Genomic DNA, 20,174 nt, shown 5'->3' on the forward strand with positions numbered 1-20,174 from the left:
GGGCTCTAGAAAATAATGGACCGATTTTTGTGCCAAATTTTATCGAAATATCTTCAAACTTGGACAGCCAGAAGGATGGACGAACATCGTTAAATCCACTCAGAAATTGATTCTGAGTCATAATTCAGTCATAATATACACCAATTCATAATTGTGGTGTAGGGTATTATTAGTGCAATGAAAACGAAACTAGAATTTTATTGTTGGTCAAATTAAATCACAATCATTTTATTACATAACAGCCACTCGTGAGTATTAGTGTCTTGAACAAGAGTAATGAAGAACGTTAAAGAATCTTTAAAACCTGCTTAAATAACGTAACCTGCTATATGAACGTAAATACACCCCAAAAAGATACAAACTTCAATGCAACACTACGATCAAACGTTTGGTACACACAAAAATATCGCCTTAAACTTGTTCTTTACACACTCGAGCAAAATATTTTAATTTAAAAACAAAGTTTGTATCTTTTTGCGCTGCTTTAATAGCAGAATCTTTATAGTTCTAAATTTATTTAATAATTCTAAAATCTTAATTCGTTTTATACGACCTGAAATCCAAAAAAATAAGATAGAAATGAAACAGAACTTTAGCTTATTTATTATTTGAATACATAATTTTAATATAAACGGACACGAGTTTGTTTTGTTTACGTCTTGTTTAAGTTAATATATGTATATTCAAATAATTATTGCTCCAAGTTGATTTGCTAGTTTTGTATTAAAATTTAATTATTGCCGAATCATCAAATACAAGTGCGATAAGGCGTTGTCCATGGTACATAAACAGAACGCAATACTAAATCAAGTTTCTTTTTATACTCTTTAATTTATAGAAATCTATAAGAATCATAATAAATGTTATAATGAAGAAGATTAGGAGACGGTGTCCCACCTATTCTGCCAATGCCCGGCTCTGATCCTTGAAATTCTATTCCTATCATGCTTAAATGAGCTATCAAGGATGAGTCTTAGACGAATCTACTCCTTCATCAGGGAATCTGGTTGGTTTAATTTGGAGACAACGGACGTATAATAAATATCCTGTTGTTCACCCCTTGGGTATCACAATGGGATCAGTTTTGAATGGACCCAAGTGAGCTGCTTGAATAGTGGCTGCCCATGGAACCTAACCTAACCAAAAGCGAATCATGGATTTGAAAGATTTTTTCTTGTAGAAATCTTAAATTTTCCAAAGACTTTACTTAAATATAAGCCATTGAACGATTAAAAACATATATAAAATTCAGAATGGAACTATGGGCGGTTCTCGGGATCATTGAAATTTAGGGATATATTTTAAAAAATGAGTTTAAGTTTTTGTGTATATTTTAATAACTAAATGTCTAATTTTTCTAATCGTTGTTTTACTACAAAAAAAATTTCGTATTTAATCACAAAATGCATAGACAATAACTAGATAGGTAACTGAGAGCCAAAAACCCAAAAAGCAACACCATTCAGATTTTCTCTCCGATTTTAATATTTAATTGTACGACATGAGTATAAACCAGCATCCACGCGTATTGTTCTTCTGGTACACTGGTGCATATTCCTATAAAACGCACTTAATTTGTTTCTGTATTTTTGTTGTTCTCATCCAAATGCAAAATTTAAAACTTTTTTAATGAGAGACAACTTAACGGTACTTTTTGAAAGTAATTAAGTTTTTTTTTCTTATTCTCGTTGTTTGCCTTAATTATGCGATCAAATGTTCTTGGTGCTATTTTAAGTGGAAGATTCGTATAAACGCAGACGTGAAATTTGTTTTTAAAAAAGTTACCAAAAATAAAATATTATCAATTTTAGTTTTTTTCCAACCGAAGGTACGTTTCTAATAGTAACATCTCAATTTACTGCAACTTTTTCTATTTGAATCAATAAATTTCATCACTTTTAAAGATGCCCAAGGGAACTTTTTTGTCCGATCAAGAAAAGATTCAAATTAAATTTTTTCACGACCAAGGATGTTCCAATAGAGAAATTGAACGTAAAATCGATCGTTTGGAAAGTGTGGTGCGAAATTTCTTGAAGAAAGGTCAAAATTATGGAATTCGCAAAGCTACAAAGGGAAATACAAAACTAACAAGAAGACAACTTAATCTAATAAAACAAGAAGCAACCCGCCACAAATTGAATTCCACACAAATAAAGAATAAATTGAATCTTCCAGTGACTTCCAAACACGTTTCACACATTTTACGAAACGATGAAAACATGAAATGGACAGTTGAGTGGAAAAAAGTAATTTTCTCTGAAGAAAAAAAATTAAATTTAGACGGTCCTGACTCATACTCATGCTATTGGCACGATTTGAGATCAAACGATGTTCGGATGTCAAAACGTAATTTCGGTGGTGGCAGTGTTATAGTTTGGTCAGCGTTTTCTGCAGTTGGCAAGTCGAAAATATGTTTTGTTCCGACAAAAATGAATAGTGCGATTTATAACGAACTTTTGGAAGATGCTCTTCTCTCATTTATGGATGAAAAAATGGATGAAGATTGCATATTCCAACAAGATAATGCAGCAATCCATGTTTCTAAGCAATCGAAATCTTGGTTTAATGAACATAGCCTTCCTCTGTTGGACTGCCTGGCTTGTAATCCGGACTTAAACCCAATGGAGAACTTGTGGGGATACATTGCCCGTAAAGTTTATGCAAATAATGCCCAGAATGAAAGCATAATGACTGTGACAGAGCTGAAACTAAGAATTAAACAAGTCTGGGAGAAAATTGATTCCAATCTGCTTAAAAGATTAGTGGAATCAATGCCAGGCCGTATTTTTGAAACAATCCATAACAAAGGATCATCCACACATTATTAATAATGCTACAGTGGCCCATAAATTAAAGTGCGTTTATAGGAAAATACCCTTAAAAATGGCTGTTAATCTCGAAATTTAAGTAAAAAAAATAAAGTACAAATGAATTTTTTTTGTAAACAAAGTGAAGTCTTAACTAATTTAATAAACAAATTTGTAGCCCCCTAAATATGTTCATGTTTAATTTTTACAATATTTAAAAAAAAAGTAGTGTACGTTTATAGGAATATGCACCAGTGTACTTATACTGGTATTGTAATTTTTGAATGATCATTGTCGGAGGGACTCTGATTTTAACAAGCGTGAATCTCTTAAAAATGTTGGTATGCCTATTACTTAAAATTACTCATGAAAAAATTTTTTTACATATACTCAGTGTAGGGTTCAGTATGGGCTTGACCAAATATACTCTCTTACTTGTTTTAAATAAAAATGTATCTTATTATTAAAAAAAAACAAATATTAAGAAAAATTGTTTTATTAGTAAAATTTCCAATCCATCAACCAACATACACGAATAAAATGTAAGGGTTGAGTAATAATATTCTGAATTTGGTTTGTTAAAACTGAGCAACAGTATAAACTAATATTGATCAAAATATGGCCAATAATTGTGTTTTTCCCGAATTCCTTAGAGTTTAAGTGAGACTGAAACTTTTTTAAAATTTCGTCGTTTTATAAAACAGAAATTTCGAAATTTTGCAAAAAAAATGATTTTTTATTTGCAAAAAAAATATATATTTCTAAAACGACTGCGCAGATTAAAAAAGGTTTGAGTCTTACTTAAAGGTAATTTTTTTTTAGGTTTTTTGAGTTTATTCAATAAGCTAAACCATTTTTGAGTTACGCGAATATATGTTGTGCAACCTCCTCCATTTTCGAAATAACGGTATATCTCGAAAACAAGAGCTAACCTGAAAAATCGGTTAGCACCACTGGATTCAGGGTACTTGAATTAGTTTAAACATCTGTTAACCAGAAAACTTTAAAAAGCTTAAAAATGTTGCCGAATAATTTTTTTAGGACAATTATGACTCAGAACAGCCATCAGAAACTAATTTGCAAATTAAGTTTAGGAACCAGGTGCAAAAAGGTTAAGAGTGCCTAAGTGCATTGTTGCCGGTTTAGGTGTAAAAAACAATAATTATGATACGATTTAATTCAAAAACTAATGAAAAATAAATAATAAAAAAATTTGGAAGAACGACTAAAAGTTAGAAAAACAGCTGACAGAACAAAAACTAAAAGTCAGAATGCATTTCGACTTGGGTGATCGGTCCGGTTTTTAATAACCGGTTATAACCGGTTTTTTTGGTTAAGTCGGTTTCGGTTTTTTTGAAAAGCTAACATTTCGAATATCGAAGAAACTGGGTTTTTCTCCTCGAATAACCGGTTTTAGTCTATTAAAATCTTTAAAAAATATTCAAAATCCAAAAAACTTAAAAAAAATACTATAACTATTTTAGAAGACTTTTTATATTTAGAAAAATGTCACAAGCGATCTATATTATATTCTATATGTTTTGACCCAATGACCTTAAGTGCAAAAATTTTTATAGATTTGTGTTTCTAAAACGTAGTTGTTGACATTTGAAATTAAATAAAATTTATAAAATATCGAAAATATCAACCACTCACTTTTAGAAAAAATTAAATTTTAATATCAAAATGGGTCGAATTTGACCCGAAGACCTTGTGTACGTTAAAAGATGTAATCAAAATTAGAATTAAAAAGTATTTAAGCGTTTTAAAAAGGCTTACTTTTTGTAATTAGATTCTTTATCATAAGTATGAGATCTTTAATATAAAATAAAACTTATTTTCTTCTTATTTCTAGGCGTTTTAATATTTTACCAAAAAACCAATTAACCGGTTATTATTAAAAAACCGAAACCGGTTTATATTAAATTTTTCGATGAAACCGAAAACCGGTTTCTAAAACACGTCGAAGAACCGATCACCCTAATTTCGAACTTCGAGGGAAATGTTAAAAAATCTGTAACTAAAGTCACAGTTAAATTTAAAAAAAAATTATATTTACTTTTTGAGATAATTGGTGTTTTGTAATGCACTCTTGATGGTTAGAGGGTTAAACTAATGCCCCGCTTGACAGTTTTTTCAACTAGCCTAGTGTTATTAATTCCATTTTCGAAATCAAATTAAGCATTCCGTTAATGAATTCATTATGAATTAATTCACAGGCTTAATTCCTTTGCACTGCAAATGTAATGAATTCTTTCCTTTAAGAATTTAGAATTAATTCCTTATTGAATTATTCAAATCAATTATAATATAGCTTTAAGAATATATTGAATGATTAAATTTGTCTTGAATTCAAATCTAAAAAGGTTTGAGTAAATTTTTTTCAATTCACGATGAATGAATTCTATTTCAATAAAAGCCTTTGAATGAAGCTAATGAATTAGATATTGGAAACGGATTTATGGAATTTATGGCTAGCATTTTATAATTCCGAGTTAAGATTTTAGTGAATGAAGCTCAAATTGAACTAATTAATTAATTCTAACCATATGTATGAATATTCGCCTTGATTATAACCATTGTTTTGGTTTTGAGAAAATTTGACTTATGTTTCAGCATTTTTTTTTGGATCTTACAAATTTAAGTGGAATAACTAAAATTCTTAATTTGTGCAACCAAGTTAAAATGAACAAATGTTATTATTTATTGTAACGGTATAATTATTTTGCAATTTAAAAAAAAAATTCTGTGCAAAAATTACCCTTCAAATTAGTTTTAAAAATATTCATATTATTATGACATTGATTAAATTGTACATACAATAAATACATACCAAAACTAAGAAACAAAAACTAAATTATTTAATTAATCATTGTGACCGTTAAACAAAAATTAGAAACGACCTCTGAAATGAAAACGTATTCATAGCAATTGAAAAATAAAAACAAAACAATCTAAATACAGTACATATTTTCCAACATCTTTTATCTCAGCTACTCTTAAATTTATTTGTACCGACTCATTTGCTGTTTGACGACACACTCTCATAGATTTGAATTTTAGCTAAAAATTTTAATACATGTATTAGTGCTACATCCGGAGCCGGTCTTTGGAATGTATCTGTGTGTGAACACATTATTTTTAGCTGTAAATACAAATGTATCTGTGAGTTTAACAGTGTAACGTTAGCGTAACACGACAGCGCAAATGTGCGAATGTTAACAAATGTTATGATCGCGTCTGTTAGAGCCGCCAAACAACGAACACGCACACCACCAACCAACCAACGAAAATACAAAGAAAAAAGCCAAACAAAACCAAAGCAAAACATAGTCGAAATACTCAAAACAGTCAAAAATTGTTAACACTTCTTTTAAATTTTTATGCAATCAATGAGTTTTTGTTAGTTGACATTCGACCAGCACAACCGTAGCTTCTCGTAAAGAGATTTTTCGATATTTTCGGCTCTTGCATGAATTACAGCTTCATCTACTAAGATCTTCGCCATACGGATGGTGGTTACAAATTAAATTCGCATTAAAGGTGTTAAAAGCGGGTGTTTGAAATAAATAATAATAAATTCAATTTAATTACAACAAAAATTAAGTGATTAATAAAAAAAATAACAATTAAAATTAATATAATGATTTAAGGTTTTCAAAAAAAGAAATAAAAAGTGATAAATTTAAATTGTAACAGTTTATTTTAAATAAAACGAAAAATATATAAATTAAAAGTGTTCAATTAAAAAAAAAAGATAAAAAAATAACAAAATCACAATGTCGTCTCGTGTTATAACCACCCTTATGGCTGAGAGTGTTTTACTTTCAAAAACAGTTAAATTCATTTCCGGTTATTCTCCCATAACGGTATTTTTAACTGCGGCCGTTATTATTTTCCTAGTGATCTACAATAAAAGACGCGCTCGTTTGGTAAAATTAATTGAGAAAATACCTGGTCCAGCTTCAATGCCCTTCCTGGGAAATGCCATCGAAATGAATGTGGATCATGATGGTAAATATTGTTTAATTCTCCTGTGTATTTTGTTTGAGGAAACCAGTGAAGTGCAGGTTCTTGACCTTTTCCTTTTAAAATTGTAATAACTTTATTGGCATTTCTGGTTTCAATATAAATGTATGTTTATTTATTTAATCGGTTGTGCATATTATTGGTTTATTATTATTTGACGGTTAAATAATTTTGGATTTTAAGGTGTCAACCATTTTGACCCTGAATACTCATAATTTTCAGTTTAATTTATTACTCTCTCTCTCCCTTAACGATTTGTTATATGATTTCAGTGATCGATAAATGCGAACACTTTTTCTCTGCTTACATTTGGAGCATGTTTTTTTTTTATTTATGACCGAAATGTGTTAATTAATTATGTATCTAAATTTTATAGCTGAATTTGAAGCGTAATAACAATAAAACAAATGTGTTTGATCTACATGTTCTGGTTGAAGTGTTTGGTACTTAACGTGTCATATACTTCCATTTTTAGGCCCAATTTTATTGGCAGATTTTAATTTCTAACTTCGTTGTGTAAGTAAACTGTTGCTAGTCTTCCGGTTGAGATTTTATTGCCATTGAAAGTCATGTTTGAAATTTTAAAATGATTTGTAATGATGGGGCATGTTTGATTTTTTAGGTTTGGTGTTAAACTACTCGAACTTAGGGGAGAATAATGTTTAGTTTTGATTAAACATGTGTAATATGGGTTAATAAAATGTAAACAAATCACTTGAAAACTTATAAATGTTTAAGGTATTTATAGACGGCAATACTGAGTATTAACACTTTTCAAATTTAAAATATTATTGAAATCAGTCGGTATTTCAAAAAATCGTTTCGAAAAAACATTTATTGTTTATTACAAATATTTTATTTCTTTGTTGGGTGATATTTTTCTGAAATTTTTATTTTTATAAATACATACCCGATACATATGAAAATAAAATGTTTTTGAATTGTTTTAAACAAATTTTGAATACCGACCGTAAATCAAAAAAATCATTCCTATTTTTTGAAAATCTAATACAAATTTTTTTTAGACGATGAAATTGTATTATGATACTTGAATTTTAGACAAATATTAATAATGAGTATTGCCGTCTATAAATACCTTTAATAAAATTATTTAGGAAAAAAACAATCATATAAAATCAAGCTATTACAATAGAATAAAAAAGTAATTTAATTAGATATCAAAAATTTTTGGTCAAAAAACTATTTTCTTAAGAATATGTCCCAAAAATGTTATAAAATCCTTTGTTTAAAATATTTTTGAAATCGGTTACTGATTTTTATTTTCGGTTTTAAAAAATTGAAAACCGATCGGTTTTGTGACAATTTATAAAATATCAAGTTTTATAGAAACAAAATAAATCAGTTGATAATATAGGAAATGCTATACAAATTTAAAATTCCAACTTGACGGGTGTCCAAGAGGATAAAGGAAAATTGGTACATTTTCTTTTAATGTTACTTTTTAAATATATTAAATTAGTTAGCTAATATACATTAAAGTTGGCTAGTATGCTTCTCAGTAAAGAAATAATAATGAATGGTAATTACCATACCAAAAATGTATAATTGAACCAAAACATGGAATAATTTTTCGTTCTTCAAAATGGTACTTTTTGAATTTTCTATAATATTGAACCTAGAATCGGGAAATTACTTTGATTTCAAACTTGACGGGCGATCAAGTGTGGAAAAATGGTACTTTTTCTTTTAATGGTACTTTTTATTATAATAAATTATTTTACTGATATGCTTCTGAATAAATAATCAATGGTACTATTTGTTTATTTTAATAGTACTCTTTGAATATTTTATAAAATAATAAACCTAAAAATTAGTCATGCGTTAGAATTCTCAAATGTTGACTTTTGGTGGTACCTTTCTTTTGCATTTTCTATAGTAATGGACCCAGAAATATGAAATTAGGCATTCATAATGCTTTATTCTAATAATACGTTTCGAATGAGCTGGAATCCACATTACAATGAAACAATTAAAATTAAACTAGAGACATGTTATCGTGAATTATTATTAATTCACAAAGGGAGACTTAATAGTACTATTTCATTCTTCCAATTGGGGCCAACTAGTACCTCATACTTTTAACGGATATTTGAAAATAACTAAGTTTTTCTTGAAAAAATTTTGCATTATTTTTTTAAAAATTAAATAAATAAACAGTCATTTGAATTGAAATATTAATTGTCAGGAAATACTCGTATGGTCAATATTTTTAAATGAGTTTGTGTCATTCCACATCATTTGAAGCAATTATTGTAATACAATTTAAAAAATTTACTCATTTACTGACGTTAGAAAACCGATATTTTTGTTGCCATTTTTTTTTTAAAAAACTCAGTTTTATAAAAAAATAAATTTTAATTTCAAAATGGATTAAATTTGACCCGAAGACCATTTGAAGGATAAGAAAAAATAGCTTTGGTATTTGCTCGGGGAATTACAGTTTTCATCCAAGTATAATGAAAAGAGACAGATATATATTAGTGCTGCCAAAGATGTATTGTAGAGCTAACAAAGATTTGAAAACATTTAACTTAATTGTGCGTAACAAAAATTCAAGATTTGAAATTAAATAAAATTCATAAAATATCAAAAATATTAACCACTCACTTTTAGAACCAATTAAATTTTAATTACAAAATGGGTCAAATTTGACCCGAAGATCCTATGAAGGTTAAAAAAATTTACAATATACGTTTTTTTTTGGTTAAAATTAATAATAATTAAAACAAGTTTGTCAATATTATAAATTTAATAACATAGTTGATTGAGATAATTATTTACCACAAAATAGACTTAGACTTTTGCATACCACATTATAAAAACTTGGAAAAACGAAAGAATTGTTTGCGTTTTTTTAAGCAAATATTTTATTGTTACTTATTCTAAAGTTTTGTATTAAATTCTCAATTTTTATAAAAAGTGGACTTATTACGTTTGCTCTCTAAGCTAACAATATCCTAATTTTCAAATAGAAAAATCTCTACTTCTATTATAATCTGAATTTAAATTAGAAAATATTAATTTTAATTTTAAATGAAAACTTTAATTTCCAATTGTTTTTTTCTGAATTTATAATAGAATTTATCATTTGGTATTTTCTAAAATTCCATTGGAGATTCTAATTGAAATGGAAAAACAAATTGAGACTACAATAGTTAGCCATCTTAAATGCCCTTTTAGCTCGACTATCGTTATCTTTAAAATAATACCGTTACTTTTACTGAAATATTCGAAAATACAGTTACTGTTATTTATAAATAATTATAGAAAATGAGAATAAAAATTTTTATCGTCCGCAATTAAAAAAATACCACATTTAATAAATTATTTAGATTATTTTATATTTTATTATGAAATTAAAGTCAGACCGAAATTATCGTTACCGAAATAACAGTACCGTTACCGCTTAAATACCTTTAAAGGAAGAAAATACCACAACCGAAATAATTCAAATTAGCGTTACAGTTACCTTTAAACAGTTTTGAGTCAGTATAGCTAGTAGAGTTTTTAATTTCCCGGGAAATTGGGATTAATTTTGAAATTTCCTGGGATCCCGGGAATTCTCGCCAAGTAGAGCTAGTAGAGTTTTTAATTTCCCGGGAAATTGGGATTAATTTTGAAATTTCCTGGGATCCCGGGAATTCTCGCCAAGAGCAAATTATTCAAATTTAAGAATGTAGACTTCGTTAAAAATCCAAAATAATTTCTTTGGTTTTAAAATTTAATTGGTTACAAATAAAGAATCCAATAAAAATTAAATATAAAGAGATAAACTAATTTTGGTTACATACAAACCTGCACCATTTGTCATTTATATCGGAATGGCTTAAATTTTCATTAGATTTTTTTTCAACCATCGTTATATTTCAATTAATTTGCAAAAAAATATATTTTATTTTTTTTTAATTTTGAACTGGCAATGTTTTGCTTATTAAATCAAAAACTAAGTAAAAATGTCAATTAAAACTTGAAGAAAATCCAATAATATTAAACAAAATACAATTCCATGGATGGTGGTTTTATTCCAAAAATTTTCGTTTTACTCTTTGTGAAAAAGCAAAATACTAAAATAATTTCACTTTCGATCGGAATAGAATTCTGTGAAAGCCCTGAAGATTCACGAGTTTTCGTAATAATTTGAATAAAGAACTTGTTATTGGTCTATTTGAGTTAAATCTTTTATGTTGTATGAATCTTCTGTATTTGTTTTGGAGCTTAAGCATCTTTTAGAGAAAGTAAAGTTCAAAAAATCACCACATAAAACTACGGGAAATAATTTCCGGGAATTCTCTCACAATTTTCCGGGATCTCGGGATTGAAAATTTTGCGGAATTCCCGGGATTTCCCGTTAAAATCTCTAGTAGCCAGTCTTGAAACTAGCATTATTCTGGGGTACATATTTTGATTTTGTCATTCCATTTATAACACATCGAAAATTTGATCGTATACAAAAGTATATATTCTGGGTCCTTATAAAATTATATGTCCGCCTGTTGAAGGCATGGTTGGGCCAAAAAGAAAAAATTAGGTCTAAAGAATTTTATGGAATCATTTAAATACATGATTCTAACAAGGTGAAATTTACCCTTGATATTTTCTAGTAATCGTTTATGTTATTTAATTCATTTTTAAACAATTTTGATTTTATACCATGAATTAGCGATTATAAATTTTAACAATGCAGGTATATTCAAAAATATATTAGACAGCATTCTTACAGAATGGGCTATCTGTTAATTTTACATGATATTTTTGGGTCTTGATATACCTATGTCAACAAAACCAATGTTTCGCATTAAAAAATCTAGAACTATAAATAATACCACTAATCAATATGCAACCCTGATCTAAAACTATTCAATATATTAATTTTAATAATGCTACAATATACTCAAGGATATCTAAACTACTAATATTTGATTAAATTTGAGCCTAAAGAAACAATAGAATAAAATATACTAAATAATATTATAAGATTATTAATGTTCAATAGCTATCATTGAACTTGATTTTGTTTCAATTGACCTCTAATATTGGCAATTCACAAAAAATAAATGAATATATAAATAAAATACATTTGTTAAAATAGTTATGACGATTAAAACACAAATTAACCTTTAGTTATAGAATATATTATGTGTTGCTGAACATCAATTAACCTTAAACTTGATTCTATAAATTCAATTTATTAAAAATTTCTATAAATTATGCAATTCTTTTTTATTTCCAAAGAATTTATATGATTTTTCATTAACATTTTTTTTCTTGCATATGGAAATAGTTTTTTTCTTTCTTATTTATAAATAAACAAATGAAATGTTATAAAAAAATATTTTAGTTTTTATTAGTTGCGAATAATGATGGCTTAACTTAACTAATGAATGGATCGATCTCCTAAATAAACAAATTCAAATTGTTAATATTGTATGTCTGAATAATGTGTGTGTGTTCGTAGTTTATTTATAAATCCATGAATATTATTAAATATTTTATGTTTTTTTATCTTAAATTGTTTGAAACTGGCCCCCCAGCTAAAAATTATTCATTGATTATATTTTATATTTGTTGTATTTAGCATTATTTTTTATATCTCTCACTCTCGGTTTTGTTTTGGTTTCAAAATGCGGAAATATGTTTTATTATTGTTAAACTGTATTTGAAGTATTGAATGCAAAATACATAAATATTTTGGGTTTTTCTTTGGTATTTCTGTACATCTTTTAATTATATTTTGTTTTTATTTTGTTTAGAGAAACTTTAAGTCATTAAGGAAGTTTTTTTTTCTTCTTAATAATAGTTATTAAATGTGTGTGAATTGTTTGTCTGGTAATTTCGGCATCTGAGTATTCAAACTCACATGTAGTGAGCGTTTTTGATCAATTATTCTACTTCCGTTTGAATTTATCTTAATCTAAACTATTATTAGTTTAGCTTAATTACGTTAGATTTTTCACGTAAACCAAAGATTCATAAGCTGGCAAATAGAGTATCCAAAACCGAAACCGAAAACCGGTCAACCGGTTTTTTCATATTTGTAAACTCGACCGGTTTCGGATTTCTTTAACTTTACGGTTTTTTGAGAAACCTGTTTTTATAAGACGGTTAATAGGTTTTAATGAAAAATATTTTTTAAAGCTATTTAAACATATTTTTGAAAAACTTTGATAACATTTTTAAAAATATTGTTTTATTTTATAGAAAATTATAGCATTTGACAATATTTCGTAAAACGTATAAAGTAATTGCATAAAGATTCAAAAATTTTTCATATTGAATAAAAAGTTAATATAAACCGGTTAACCGGTTTTTTTTGAAGACAAAAATCGAAAACGGTTAACCGGTTTTTTCAAAATTTTTCGGTTTTTTGGACACTCTAGTGGCAAACAACCTAGCCCAGTGAATTAAAGACATTAATATTGAATATTAAAACGTTCCCTAGAACCTATAAAATAGAATTTTTAATATTTTGCTAAAAAAAAACAAAAAATTCGAATGGCCTTTGGAACTTAACATTTTTACTTAACATTTTTAAAATACCCTTTTAGATATGTTACCATTTCTTCTAAAATAACGTTAAGTAAATAGTTGTATTACCATTACTTTTAAAATACTGTTACCGCTATTCTATTGTCATTATAAACATTAATATTAAATATTTTTATTCATTAATTAAGTTTATTGAAATCTGGAAAAACTAAAGTAATATTTTTTATCTATTAATAATTTAAGCCAGATCAAAATGATCGTTATCTCTAAAATATCGTTACTGAAATAAGTCAAAATACCGTTGCAGAAATAATGCAAATTAGCGGTACCACTAGCTTTTACTGTTACTAATAATACAACTAAAATGGAAATTAACAAGGATCGAACAAGTTCGTTTTCAATTTGTTAACATATACCTCGACCCTACATAGATTACAAATATACACAGTGAAACACGAACAAAAATAACCATTTACGGACACCACTACGTAATAAAAGAGCAGAAGTTTTTTTATGGGCCCTCAAAGAATTGGGGCCTCGCAGTCATTTTTGCAAAAAAGTGATAATTTTCTCAGACTCATATCTTGCAAACATATAAATAATTTTGAACATATAAAATCAAAAAAACTTCATCTTCAAGATCAAAACCACAAAAAAAAACTTTAAAAAATTAGATTTTTTTACCATTTTCCCCCTGTTCAGGTCCATAGGCAAACTGTTCAAAATTCAAGAATTTTGATTCGAATATTTTCTTAACATTATTAGTTAACCGACAAAAATGGGAAATTAAACTTTTCCTTTTACTAAATACTATTCAAATAGTACTTTTTTCAACCTCAGAGTATAGAAAATTATTTGTTTTAAATTATTTTCATATTAGCATTGTTTGCTGGAACAAAAGTACTCAAATACACAAAATCTTCTATACAAAATACTGTTAAACAACAAATTTTATATAAGGGAAATTTTCTATTAAAAAAACTATTACAGAAAAACGTTTATATTAAAAAAAGGGTTTTCCATAGAAAAAACTATTGTATAAGCCAATTTTCTATAGCTATATTGTTATACAGACTATAGAAAAAAACTGTTATAAAAACAAATTTTATTAAAAAAGTCATACAAAATTTTGATACAAATAAATTATATATAGAAAAACCTATAATATAAAAATTATCCTATAGAAAAATTGTTTTATAGAAAATTTGATGTAGACAAAACTGTTACAGAAAGTGTTGGATAAAAAACTGTTATACAACAAATTTCCTATAAAGAAAATTGTTATACAGAAATATGTTTTATAGGAAAACTGTTATAAATGTAATATTTCATAAAAAACTGTTATACTACAGGAAATTTTCTATAGAAAATAATGTTATTCAAGAAATGTTCTATGGAAACAATCTTTAAAAAGCTGTTGCATACAGGAATTTTCTATAAAATACAAGATAAGCAGTTTTCTAAAAAGTATCTATAGAAAACACAGTTTTTTAGACATTTTTGTTATACAGAACATTTTCTATAGAAAATGACTGTTACATGGCCAATTTTCTGGCAGTTTTTATACCCTTCACCTTCGTGAGAAGGGTATATATAAGTTTGTCATTCCGTTTGTAATTTCTACATTTTTCATTTCCGACCCTATAAAGTATATATATTCTGGATCCTTATAGAAAGCGGAGTCGATTAAGCCATGTCCGTCTGTCTGTCTGTTGAAATCAATTTTGAAGACCCCAGATATCTTCGGGATCCAAATCTTCAATAATTCTGTCAGACATGCTTTTTTAAATAAAATCAGCAAAATCGGACCACATTGAGATATGAGGAAAAAACCAGGACAACCTAGATTTTTGACCTATTTTTTACCTATATCTGGATTACTAAGACATTAACATAGACAATATGGATATCTAATGATAGATATTTCGAAGACATTTGCAACGACGTATATAAGTAAGTTGGACCTACAATGGGTCAAAATCGGAAAAAAATTTTAACCCGAATTTTTTTTTCACCAAAAAAAAAAATTGAAAAAACAAAAAAAAAATTTTAAAATTTAAAAAAAAAATTTTAAATTTAAAAAAAAAAATTGAAATAACTATTAGAAATTTTTTTTTACAAAAAATGAAAAAAAAACAACTTTGGAAAAAAAATTAATTTTGTTTACCTAAAAATATTTAAAATTTTTATTTTGAAGTATAATTTGGTGAAGGGTATATAAGATACGGCACAGCCGAATAAAGCACTCTTACTTGTTTATTAAAATATTTTTATACCAAGCATTATCTATAGAAAAATTGTTATACATAATAGCCCAATTCACAATTGATGTCGTAGCGTTGTATCGTTGTATGTCGTAATTCTTTTTATTTATGTTTTGTTTTTGTTTCGAAAAAATAGTTTGAAAAATATTTATGACATACAGCATTACAACACTACGACATCAATTGTGAATTGGGCAAATATTTTATAAAGAAAAAATCAGTTAAACTTGAAATTTAAAATGGAACAAAATGTTATGCAGACAATTTTCTGTAGAACAGCCGTTAAACAAGCAATTCGAAATAAAAACAAATTATACTTTAAAATATTTTTAAGTAAACAAAATTTAAATTTTTTTTCAATTTTTTTTTATATTTATTTTAAAAAAGTTTTTTTTTTAATTTTTTAAATTTTTTTTTATTAATTTTTAATATATACATCGTTGCAATGGACTTTGAAATATCTATCATTGAATATCCATATTGTCTATATTAATGACTTAGTAATCCAGATATAAATAAAAAATAGGCCAAAAATCAAGGTTATCCCGGTTTCCTTATATCTCAGCCATTTATGGACCGTTTTTAAATAGCAACTGAGCCGGAAAAATTCCCGATATATTGATGTATGAATCATGTATGTAAGTTGTTTGGAGGCTACGGAAAGTTGATTTCAACATACAGACGGACGTGGCTATATCAACTTTGCTATCTATAACGATCCGGAATATACATACATACATATATACTTTGTACGGTGGCAAATGAAAAATGTAGAAATTACTCATGGAGAAGGGTATAAAAAACATGAACAGACATGTTTACATGGAACATCAAATCATTAGAATGTCGAAATTTGTCTTTTCAAATAAGTCGCGGAAGTTATATCACTCTTTTGACTATGAAATAAGGCGTATTAAAAACAGAATTTTTTATAAAACCATATTTCGGGTTATTCAAGATATTGCATTTTCTTCAAAACCGTTTTCGATTATGGATCAAGCTGAAATCCCTATTAAACATTAAACTAAATTTTATATTACTATCAATTAGTAATTAGTAGTAACCAGACGTCATCTCAGAGTTTTATTTTTGGAACGGAAAATTAGAAATAAGTCTGAAAATGTGTATTATTTATTTATAACAATAATAAACAATTTTCTGTAAAATTAAACCAGACACTTACAGGAACCGTACATTACGGTCGCTTTACCCAACATTTATATCTTCCAAACCAAACGGTGGTGTAGAGTACTAAAATATTTTAAAAAGTCATGCAAAATATCAAGTACATCTTTTAACTGAACATATTTACAACTTTAGATCAAATACTGAATAATGAGGCATTTGGTTTACTTTCATAGTATAACAAAATTGAATAAATTGGCAGTACAATTAAAGAAATGAATTAGTATTAAACTGACATTTTTATCATTTAAATATTAATCTCATATTAATTAGTTAAAACTAATTTTAAATTGTTATAATACAAGGTAGATAGTAAGTTTAATTTTGCAAATCTTACGCCTCAATATGTTTTTCAATAGTAGTATTTAGCAATGCACAGTGGGGACGAAAGAAAATAAATAAAGTTAGCGGGTGCGACAAACATTTTATAAGCTTTAAGTTCTACTAAGTAAGATAAAGGCAATATTATCTTTTACGTTTTAAAAAAATTAATTATGTTTGCCTTGATTTTGTTTAGTTAAATACATATATTTTGGTCTTAAAAACAATTTTAAATATTTATTAAGTATCATTATATCTATAAATTAAATGAAACTCTGTTTATAAATAAATATTTCTAAATGGCCACATCCCCATAATAAACTCATTAAAAGCAACAATACCAACCTTGGCATCCATCTTTATAAAGATTTCTTTACATTAAATATTTATTAATTTAGTTTCTTTTTTCAGATATTTCTTTCTCTCTTTAATTTATTGTCTTATGAAATTCTTAAAATTACCCTGATCTTGTCCACGATGTTAAAATTGCACTTAAAAATTATTGTTAAGGTTTCATTTGTGGAGGGGAAGTTAATAAATCTATTTTATGAAAATATAAAAAAACGCACACACAATTAGCGTCATTAAATAAATAATGTATTTTAGTAAAGCAAAAACGAGATGAAAAAAAACTGGCCAACATAATTGAAAAATAATTTCACTTTACATTTTTCTCCCAATAAATTATGTTCAATTATATAGGTACTGTGGGCTGCAAAATTTGTTGGTACTGATAGCAATATAGATTTTTTTTAAAATTTTAATGTAATTTCAAAAGACTTTTTAAATATATTAGTTCAATTTTAAATACACTATTGAGACATAACTGGAATTTTTAAATTTGTTTAACATTAGCGGAATTCTCTTTTCATTCTAATCTTACTATATATATAAGAGAGTTAGATCTACTCCTGATCACTGACATGTCGATGAAACGATATCTAAGTATTCTTAATAAATTATCTTTAAAAACACATTTTAATCAGCGAGAAATTTCCGATGCGAAAATATAAAAATATTATCAAAAAGTTTAAAAAGCAGGCAAAGTTTGAAAAAATTATATATTCAAGAAAAATTCTTAATTACAAAAACCAATGAGTTTTTCATTGGTTCGGCTGTGCCGAATCTTATATACCCTTCACCAAATTATAATTCAAAATAAATGTGTTTAAATATTTTTAAGTAAACAAAATTAAAATTGTTTCTTTTCAAAAAATTGTTTTTCATTTTTTTTTTTTTCGAAATTATTTTTTAATTTTTTAAAAAAAAGTTTTTTCCAAATTTTTTTTGAAAAGGAATTTATGACAAAAAAATTTTTGGATGAAAAAAAAAATCGGGTTAAAAAATATTTTTCCCGATTTTGACCCATTTTAGGTCCAACATTCTATAGCCTTATATACATCGTTGCAATGGACTTTGAAATATCTATCATTAGATATCCATATTGTCTATATTCATGACTTAGTAATCAAACATAGGCCAAAAATCGAGGTTGTCCCGGTTTTTTTTCCACATATCTCAGCCAGTTGTGGGCCGATTTTAAATAGCAACCGAGCCGAAAGAATTCCCGATATATTTATGCGAAAATCATGTATGTAAGTTATTTGGGGCTACGGAAAGTTGATTTCAACATACAGACGGACATGGCTATATCGACTTCTCTATCTATAACGATCCGGAATATATATACTTTGTGGGGTCGCAAATGAAAAATGTAGAAATTACAAACGGAAGATAAAACTGTTTCGGTTTTTGAATACTCTAGTACTTACACAGAAAAAATTATATTTCAATTCAAACATTTATCCCATATTGAACTGGTTTCAATTATTTCATAATTAAATCAAGTATTCATTTGCTCAAAAACAAAATTTCTTGATATTTTCTATTGAATTTGATTATTTTGACAATTGAATATACAATTTTCGTTATTGGTTGAATTTTAAATACAAAAATTATTGAATAGATAATGTTCGTAATCGAAACACAAAAAATAACAAAAATGTGTTTTCAATTACGAAAATTATCTATTCAATAATTTTTGTATTTGAAATTAAACCAATAACGAAAATTGTATATTCAATTGTCAAAATAATCAAATTCAAAACTCAAAATTCAATAGAAAATATCAAGAAATTTTGTTTTTGAGCAAATACTTGATTTAATTATGAAATAATTGAAACCAGTTCAATATGTGACAAATATTTGAATTGAAACGGTTTAAGAAATAGTTATTTCTGTGTATATTTACAATCCTATGTCGATCTAGCTATGTGCTTCCATTTGTCTGTAAATGACACGATAGGGCCTTGAGAAAAGGAGGTAGGGAATGAAATTTTTTAAATATTCTAGAAAACGAAATTTGACATAATAAAATTTACCAAATTATGTTGAATCGCTAGACAGGTTTGACTCAAAATGTATGAAAAACTTTGTTCAGACTTACTTACTATACACACTAGGTTTTCGCTAACTTTTGAATGCATTAATCTAGCAAAGCGAAATTTATTTTGTAGTAATAAAGAATAAAAAACAACAAAAACAAAAAGTTAAAAATCGGTGCCCTTATTATGTTGAAGTTGGATATATACGATTTGGCGCAGCCGAATATAACACTCTTACTTATTTTTTTGCAATCCAACAACAAAATAATTCACAGGATTCTAAGGAATTTTAAGGCATACAAAAATAAATATGTATAAGCAAAACCCTTGCCAACCGTTAAAAACCCGTTACCGAAACATGTCAACCGTATCGGCAATATCGATCTGACTTAAATTATTTACAAAAATTTAGAATAAGATGGTTTTATATTACATTATCTTTTGTGATCCCATATAGACAGTAATTGTCACTAATGTCTGAATACTTGGCTGACTCCAATTTATATATTCTGGGTCATTTTACATGTATATACTCTTAGTAATGTAGTGTGAATTCACTTGGTTACTTTATACATCCCTTGTAATCTAGCGTGATGACAATTGGCACTTAAGTGTCTCTAAGTAATCTAAAGTGTAGTCACTTTAAACGTTAATTGTGTACTGCACCTTAGAAAGTA

General features: G+C 27.0%; 1 protein-coding gene across 1 annotated transcript in view; it reads left to right on the plus strand.

Annotated features, from left to right (window-relative positions):
* Window positions 1–6,586: 6,586 nt before the first annotated feature.
* LOC135963299 (cytochrome P450 4c3) overlaps window positions 6,587–20,174 on the plus strand; it is a 38,665-nt gene continuing 25,077 nt past the window's right edge. Inside the window, exon 1 of the mRNA XM_065515090.1 lies at window positions 6,587–6,821. Coding sequence (XP_065371162.1) covers window positions 6,587–6,821 — 235 coding nt within the window. The remainder of the gene's footprint in view (window positions 6,822–20,174) is intronic.

This window comes from Calliphora vicina, chromosome 1 (genome assembly GCF_958450345.1).
Source record: "Calliphora vicina chromosome 1, idCalVici1.1, whole genome shotgun sequence".
NCBI classification, from domain to species: Eukaryota; Metazoa; Arthropoda; class Insecta; order Diptera; family Calliphoridae; genus Calliphora; species Calliphora vicina.